The following is an 8,504-nucleotide window of genomic DNA, read 5'->3' on the forward strand; positions in this document are numbered from 1 at the left end:
GCATGGCGGGGGGGCCTCTGGAAGGGACAAAATCACACAATTGCTCAGATTTCCAGACATTGTTGCCTTTTTTTTTTTTTTTTTAACTGTCCTGTTTTAAATTGCTTTGTTTTCCGAGGGTCATATGACCGCTCCCCCTCCACCCCCGCTGGCCTGGGGCGGGCGCGGCGCGGGTGTTGCAACGTCGGGCCTAATGTGGGGATCAGCTGCTGGCCGCCACGTGACCCGTCCGGGCGATAAATGGACGGCGCGGCGCGGCTCGGCACAGTCGCCCTCGGCACAGTCGCCTTCGCCACTCCTCCCGCGCGTCCCGAGACGTCGGAGCCAGCACCCAGCAGCCAGCACCGAGCGCCGGCCGGATGGAGCGCCCGCAGCCCGACAGGCAAGTGAGGGGCGCGGGGCCGGGGACCGGCCTCTCCCCGGCGGGCAGCCCCTGCCCTGCCGCCCAGCTCTGGTCTCCAGTCCCTCCCCGAGACAGAGCCGGGAAGCCACATCGCTCAGTCCCTTGGGTTTCCCATTAAGGAGAAGCTGGGTTTCAGTCTCGTCCGGTGGGCCAGTTAGAGGGATAAAAGGTGGCTTACCTGGCTGGTTCCCCGGCCCGGGCTGGGGGACCAGATGGGTGTGACCTTATGGTATCCCAACTTTTTTTTCTCTTGTTTTTGTATTGGACTTTTGAATGACGTTGGAGGTGCTTTCTGCTTAAATCTAGGATCCCTGGGGCTGCCCAGGCTGGGTGACAGTGGCTGGTTCTCTTACCAGAGCCCCCTGGTGGCCATGTCCTTGTCTTACTAGTTGTCCGGCACTTGAACGAAAACACCACTGTGGCTTTCCTGGCCCCATTTTACAGATGAGGACTTAACAGACCAGGGAGGCAACAAGCCCAAGGTCCCCTTGGCTAGCAGGTGTCTGAGCTGGGATTTGAGCCACCGTCTGTCCGCCTCCCAGTCTGGCTCCTTCCCTTCTCCCAGGAGTTCAATGAACATGTACAGAACAGGGGGTGATGTTTCAGGAAGGGGGGGGGGGTGTGGGAGAGAAAGGAGACATGACAGTTCTGCGGGAAGTGGATACAGACATATGGCAGAAATTCTCCCAGAAAGGGATTCTTTTGAGTAACGCAGAGTTTCACAGGCTTTTTAAACCAAGCACTTTTATGATGTGCATAACATTTATTTTTTATTATTTAAAAAAAATTTTTTTTTAACGTTTATTTATTTTTGAGACAGAGAGAGACAGAGTATGAACAGGGGAGGGCAGAGAGAGAGGGAGACACAGAATCTGAAATGGGCTCCAGGCTCTGAGCTGTCAGCACAGAGCCTGATGCGGGGCTCGAACTCAAGGACCGTGAGATCATGACCTGAGCCAAAGTCGGACGCCTAACCGACTGAGCCACCCAGGCGCCCCATTTTTTTTTTTTTTAATTTAAAAAAAAATTTTTTTTTTTTTGATGCGCGTAACATTTTAAGAGATTTGTACCTGAAACGTCAACAAAACAATTGAATTAAATCTTGGGTCCAAAGCCAATGCCAGCAGTGATGATGTAGAATATGAATGTTCATATTTTCGGGGGCTACTTCTCCCCGGGCATTGCAAACCGTACCCCCCCACTTTTCTCCAATAACTTGGTATCAGGGTTTCCCAGTCGGTTGTAGGACCTGAAGCGCATTGATTGGGCTGTTTGGAAGGCAGTTGGGAAGGAAGGTGGCCTATGTATTAGATGGCAGGTTGGAGCGATTTCTGCAGAGGACTCTGATCGCTCTCTGAGGCCTGCTGAGAGGCAGATGGCAGGCTCAGAAGCTCAGCGTGGGGATGAACCCTGCTCAGAGCCACTCTTATTCACCCTCCCCCTCTCTCCCTCCCTCCCCCCTCCCCTCTGCAGCATGCCCCAGGATTTGTCAGAGGCCCTGAAGGAGGCCACCAAGGAGGTGCACGTCCAGGCAGAGAATGCCGAGTTCATGAAGAACTTTCAGAAGGGCCAGGTGACCCGGAAAGGATTTAAGGTATGTGGCCTGGTGGGGACCAGCCCTGGTGGAGAGTATGACAGGGGTGTGTGTGTGTCCAAGGCACCCAGGCCAGTGGTTTAAGTGGAAATTTGGCCCAGGGATGCTGAGGGACCAGATGGGCATGTTCAAGGGAATCATTTTGCAGATGATACCACGGAGGCTTAAAGAGGGGAAGTGACCTGCGCAAGGTCACACAGCAAATTCCCAACCTGTGACGGTAGTGCTGTGGAGGGGCAGGGGCCCTAGTGCCATCAACTGAGCGCCTCCTCTGTGCTGGGCATTTTACAGTTTCTTATTCTGTGCCTCCCCTCTGGGTAAGGAAGATGAGGAAGGGAAGGTTCAGAGAGGTGAAGTAGCTAACAGAAGGTCACACAGCCAGTAAGTAAACTGGAAAGGCTGAAATCAAACCAAGGCTTGGTCGCGCTTCAGACCTTGCGCTTGTGACGTAATTCTGATCTGCCTCTGAAGGCAAGGGGCAGCACGGGTTCGAGCCCGACCACGACCATTTCCTAACGGTAAGATTGTGGGGACCTCCTCTATGAAGTGGGGTTTCAACACAGTGTCTTCTTTTTTTTTTTTTAATGTTCATTTATTTTTGAGAGAGAGGGACAGAGTGTGAGCAGGCGAGGGGTAGAGAGAGAGGTAGACACAGAAACCGAAGCAGGCTCCAGGCTCTGAGCTGTCAGCACAGAGCCCGACGCGGGGCTCGAACTCACGGACTGTGAGATCACGACCCGAGCCGAAGTCGGACGCTTAACCGACTGAGCCACCCAGGTGCCCCCTCAACACAGAGTCTTCTTAAGCACCCGCTTCACGTGAGGCACTGATTTTCCCAGCACCGCTGTGGAATTCATGCGAATGAAAGGCAAGCACTCCAAGGGTCAGGCGGGTGTCTGGTGGTCAGACCTCATCGTGAGGAAAGGCTTATTCAGCTTGAACAGAGGGGGTCGAGCAGGTGTATCCCCCCTGCTCCTGACACCCCGCCCTTTTGCAGTCGGCACCCTCCCCCGCTTCCAGCCCAAGAGATGCTGCAGTGACATGTGACATGCAGTTCCAGGAGGCGTGACACACACCCAGTTGGTGTACTGTAGCTGGGGACAGCGGGAGCCGCGGAGGTGACTGCTAGAGTATCCCATAGCCAACCACTGGGACTTTGGATGTTGCGTCTGAGCCACTGAGTTCAAAGTGGGCACAAAGATCCATGAGAGAACCCACGCTCGCAGAGGTGATGCTGATGGCGGTGACGTTTATCACCACAGCCTCTTAACCGAGGGCCAAGGGCCAGGCTGTGCCTAGTACTTTACCTGTGTCACCCTGCTTGACTCTCCCATGAGTCCCCTTTAGTACATGCTTGTCCCCTTTGGCAGGGGAGGGGACCAAGGCTTGACTTGACGGTCACTCAGACCTCAAATCGCCAAGAGAGGGCGAGCGGCTTACCCAAGGTCACATAGCTGAGGACCGGCCCAGCAGAGGTTAGAACCAGGTCGGTCACACTCGATAGCCCAGGCTGCTTTGTATCAGAAAGCTGCCTGGATTTCTGCCCTGTTGAGAAAGGAGGCTGCCATGAAGGTTTGCGGCTTAGAAATAACTTGGAAACCTCAACCAGAACATCTTTGTTCTCCTTCAGACTCAAACTTAGAGTATTAATGTGTAATGGCAGTTCCCCAAGCCAAGGTGGACCGGGCCGGTCCCCCTAGACTAGACCAACATCTAGAGGTGTGGGGCTCGGAGTGCGTTTCCAGGGAGAATCGGCCGGCCGGCAGATAGTTACCCAGAGGTCAAAGTCCAGAGGCGCCAGTAAGCACTTTCAGTCAGGTCCTCCCTTGCTCTAGAGCTGTGCTGGTTCCCTAGCAACGCCTGGGCCTGACTTCAGTTTCATCTCTTACTAGCTGTGAGACCTCGGTTTCCTCCCCTCTCTGAGCCTCCGTTTCCCTTTCTGTAAAGTGGGGACAGCAGCTCCTCTGTTCATAGGGACTAAGTTAGGCTGCGTGTTCATCCCATGGAATAAAAGGGTTTAGGCTCAGCAGGTGCATGATCGAATTCTCTGGCTGCTGTGTAGAGAGGGTTTGTGGGGTGGGGGGGGGCAGCAAGAGGTGGGAGCCCAGCCTGGGGAGGTCGTGAGGGTCTCCCCGGGGCGGTGGGGGGAGGGGCCGGATGGGGTTCTTCCGCGAGGCGGGCAGCCTGACCTGCTCGCTCCGGTTTCAGCTGGTGATGGCCTCCCTGTACCACATCTACGTGGCTCTGGAGGAGGAGATCGAGCGCAACAAGGAAAACCCCGTCTATGCCCCCCTCTACTTCCCCGAAGAGCTGCACCGCAGGGCCGCCCTGGAGCGGGACATGGCCTTCTGGTACGGGCCCCGCTGGGAGGACGCCATCCCCTACACGCAGGCCACCAGGCGCTACGTGCGGCGGCTCCACGAGGTGGGGCGCAAGGAGCCGGAGCTGCTGGTGGCCCACGCCTACACCCGCTACCTCGGCGATCTGTCTGGGGGCCAGGTCCTCAAGAAGATTGCTCAGAAGGCCCTGGACCTGCCCAGCTCCGGGGAGGGCGTGGACTTCTTCACCTTCCCCAACGTCGCCAGCGCCACCAAGTTCAAGCAGCTGTACCGCTCCCGCATGAACACTCTGGAGATGACCCCCGAGGTCAGGCAGAGGGTCATCGAAGAGGCCAAGGCTGCGTTCCTGCTCAACATTCAGGTGAGGAGCTGGCTGGCAGCCCAGGGTGGCCACTGTCTCCCCTCGCTGCTCCTGTGGGGACATCGCTCCTACACAGGGGGCGTGGGCTGTGGGTCATGGTTAAAGGCATGGTCAGGGAGTCAGGCTCCTAGTTCTGCCACTTCCTAGCCGGGTGGTCTTTTTTTTTTTTTTATGTATTTATTTATTTATTTTTGAGAGAGAGAGGAGAGAGCGGGAGAACACAAGCAGGGGAGGGGCAGAGACAGAGAGAGAGAGGGGGAGACACAGAATCCAAAGCAGGCTCCAGGCTCTGAGCTGTCAGCATAGAGCCCGATGGGGGGGCTCGAACCTGTGAGCTGCGAGATCTTGACCTGAGCTGAAGTCGGACACTTAACTGACTGTCCACATAGGCGCCCCACTAGCTGGGTGATCTTACCTCAGTTTCCCCATCTGTAAAACGAGGATGTAACAGCGCCTGCCTCTTAAGAGTTGTTGTGAGAGTCAAGTGAGTTTATACCAATCAAGTCCCAGTGGCAGGGCCCGGCACAGGGCCAGCCTTCTCACGGTTGGTTCGTGGTCTCTCAGGGTGTGAGAGGCACAGTTGTAGCACTCTGTGGCAACACCGTGCGACAACATAGACTTGTGTGTGGCCGGGTTGGCATTGCAGGGGTCACAGGTGTGGCCGGCAAGGCAGGATGCAAGTTTCTAGCATTGCCTCAAACCCAAGGGGAGCGTGGGCTTTGAGCAAGACCTTGAAGGATGACTGGGCGGAGCTGAGGGTGAGATTCCTTCTAACCCGGATGTCGTAGAATCCTATAGCTCTCCCCTCCTCCTGGGGGCGCTGTGGGGACTGGGGTCTTAGCTCATGCCTTCCTGGGCCCCTTGGTTCCCAGCATGGCACCCAGCACCTGTTAGGGAGCACCGTCCCTCCCTTGCAGTCCCCTGACCGATGACAAGGGCAAACGGACCTGGTCAAGCCTCCCAGAAGGCTCTGTGTCTTTCGGAGGGGTTCAGAAAAACCCCTCCAGGGGCTTTGGAGCCGCTGGAAGGCTGGCTCTTACTGCCTGACCTCTGGGTCAGCCTCGGTCCAGGCGCTTCCCCTGCAAAGCCTGGCTAGTGAGCATCACGAAACACACGGACCAAGGTTGAGTGGCGCAGGGGGCGGCTGGGTGAGGACAGCGGGCTGCAGGAGCCACGTACACTGGGTACCGCTCGCGGAATAAGACTTGGCCCAGGGACACGGGACAAGGGCACGAACAGCCCCAGTGAACCGTGATGTCAGGATGCTGGTTACCGGGGAGCATCTGGGGAAGAGCAGGCAGGCGGTTCTAACGTACTTGTCACCTGTGATGTCACTGAGATGGGCTGTGTGTCTTCTGTCTCTCAGCTGTTTGAGGAGCTGCAGGAGCTGCTGGGCCAGGACGCCGAGGACCAGAGCCCCTCGCAGGCACCGGGGCTGCGCCGGCGGGTCGGCAGCGGGGCGCAAGGTGAGGGTCCCCCCGGGGATGGCCGCTGTGGGAGGGGCGCGGGGCCCAGCCGCGTGTCTCGGGTGCCGCTTGGCTGCCCCGTCTTCCGAGTGTTCCGAGTGACAAGTAGGGCGCAGGCACAGGGCAGCAGCCTTCACAGTGGCGCTCGGGGCCAGCCCTGCAGCCTCTCCACACCTGTTTCCCCATCTCTGAAATCAAGGGCGGTCAATTGGTTCTCGTTCACTGTCAACCCCTCCCCCCGCCCCTTTCATGGTTTCTGAGTGGAGACCCCCTGATGGGGGGCAGGGTTCTGGAAGTGGTTCTAGCAGTTACCCTGCCGTGGGACCCCGGGGAGGCACGGGACCCCTTGGTCTTCTTGCGTGTTAGTCCCCCCCTCATGTGCCTCTGTGGCAGTCCTGAGAGAACATCTGGAAAACTTCCAGAAAGACCAAAGTGCTCCACGAAATGTACCCTCATCGAGCCCGACACGGGTGTGGGCAAGATTGTGGTTTTGGGGGGGGGTGGTGAACAGAGAAGTGAAGGCCAGCCCCCTGCTTGGCGGGTTACTGTAGGCCTTGCCCCTCGAGCCACCACCCTACCCCACCCACCCTGTGGCTTTCCCACCTGTGCCAGGACCCTGTGGAGCCCTCTGTTGGTGGAACTGCGCCTGGGGACAAGGGAATGAGGCCAGTCCTGATGGGATTGGCTAGCTGGTGTGCGGGGAGGGAGGGTCTTTACCCTAACACATCAGTTCTCAAAGTGGGGTTCCCCGGAGTACCCCTGGAGGATGTGTCCTCACCATGCGGGCTGGCTGAAAATGGAAGAGCGGACAGCTGGGGGAAAGAGTAAGCTCCCTGTCTTTGGAGATAACCGAGCAGTGGCCAGAGGGCTCTCTGTCTGCTCTAGCAGACACCGAGCAGGAACTGTACTAGAGGCTGCCGAGACCCTTTTGCTGTGTTTTTCTGTGACACCCATACTCCCACCCATGTCCACCTGTTGGTGACGTTGCCCCCTTTCTCTCTCTCAGATGCTGCTCTCACGGAGACTCCCAGAGGGAAGCCCCAGCCGAACCTTCTCTCCCAGGCGCCGCTCCTCCGATGGGTCCTTACCCTCAGCTTTGTGGTGGCAACGGTTGCTGTGGGGCTTTATGTCATGTGATTGCAAGGGTGCTGGCCCCTCAGGCTGTGAACTCTGCCCCACCGAGGGCCCTCTTTCTGGAGAGGGCACGTCTCTTGGCTGGCTTCCTTACTGTAGGCAAGGGGGGCTGTCTGGGCCCCCCGCCTGCCCTGTCCCTGCGTCCCTCTCTCTCTGGAAAGGGAGGAAGAGCCTGCGGCATCTTCCCCAACCGAAAGCACATCCAACTCAACGACTTGCACTTCCAAACTGGGATGAGGGGTCCTGCCTGGACCCTCAGCAGCCCCCGTTCCTGCAGCAGAGCCCAGAAGACATGGCCAGAAGTGGCAGCTGTCTTGAACCTCCCCATGCCCCGAGTTCGCGGTCTCCTTGACACGCCATGACCGCTTGCCCCGTGGGCCATGGCAATTTTTATACAAACGTGCAAAGATGTTGTGTCTTGTGTTTGTCTTGTTTTTGTCGGAGCCACTCTGTGTTCCTGGCTCAACGTGAACTGTGGTATTTTGTTGTGTTCTGTTTTTATAGCGGGGTTGGGGCGAGTTTGGGGGTGGGGTGGGGAGGGAGGTGTTTAACGACACTGTGGCCTTGGTTGCTAACTTTTGTGTGAAATAATAAACTACGTTGCCTGATAGTAACTTGAAGTGTTTTTCTTGGGCGCTGTTACCCTTGGGGAACTGACCTTTCCCCCACTTGTTTCTTGAATGCCTGGTGGGGAGAAGGGGCGAAGGTGGGGGTGGAAGGAACCAGTTTTGGATGTTGGTCCCCGGTGTGGGAATGTGGGGGGCGAGCTATTGGGCAGCGGGCGTGTGCAGCTTTGTGCGGAAACTTTTTGGATGCAGGACTGCTTTACTGAGGATGGCATTGCCCTGTTAGGCGGCAACGAGCAGCTTATGGGATAAAATTTATCTAGTCGATAACAGCGAATCTTTGGGACTACACTGAGATGTGACACTGCTATGGAGCGCGGCTGTGGACGTTCGTTATTAACCTCTGTGGGGCTCAGTCCTGTCATCTGCAACACGAATGCGGTGAGACCCACATCACCTGCCCGTCTGGAGAAGCAAACGAGAGGCGTGTAAAATGTCAACATCGCCCAGCGTCAGCTCCTATTTTGAAAGGAGGGTGATCGGGGTTTTGTGATTTGGGCTAAGCGATTTTTGTGTCACCCCACCTGTCATCTCGTTTAATCCTGGCAGCAAACCTGCGCAGGGTGCTCTGGGGGTCAGGA

The 8,504-nt window shown here is 57.0% G+C and overlaps 1 protein-coding gene across 1 annotated transcript; it reads left to right on the forward strand.

Annotated features, from left to right (window-relative positions):
* Positions 1 to 216: 216 nt before the first annotated feature.
* Positions 217 to 7,439, forward strand: HMOX1 (heme oxygenase 1). The gene is made up of 5 exons (XM_047868282.1): positions 217 to 382; positions 1,877 to 1,997; positions 4,206 to 4,697; positions 6,064 to 6,163; positions 7,170 to 7,439. Exons 1-5 carry the CDS (start codon positions 360 to 362, stop codon positions 7,298 to 7,300), a joined length of 867 nt encoding a protein of 288 aa, XP_047724238.1. The 5' UTR covers positions 217 to 359; the 3' UTR covers positions 7,301 to 7,439.
* Positions 7,440 to 8,504: the final 1,065 nt, after the last annotated feature.

This window comes from Prionailurus viverrinus, chromosome B4 (assembly GCF_022837055.1).
Source record: "Prionailurus viverrinus isolate Anna chromosome B4, UM_Priviv_1.0, whole genome shotgun sequence".
Lineage (NCBI taxonomy): Eukaryota > Metazoa > Chordata > Mammalia > Carnivora > Felidae > Prionailurus > Prionailurus viverrinus.

Coding starts and splice junctions, on each gene's coding strand:
- HMOX1 (XM_047868282.1), top strand. CDS start 360: ATGGAGCGCCCGCAGCCCGACAG. Junction 383..1,876: donor GAGCGCCCGCAGCCCGACAG/GCAAGTGAGGGG, acceptor TCCCCTCTGCAG/CATGCCCCAGGATTTGTCAG. Junction 1,998..4,205: donor TGACCCGGAAAGGATTTAAG/GTATGTGGCCTG, acceptor CTCCGGTTTCAG/CTGGTGATGGCCTCCCTGTA.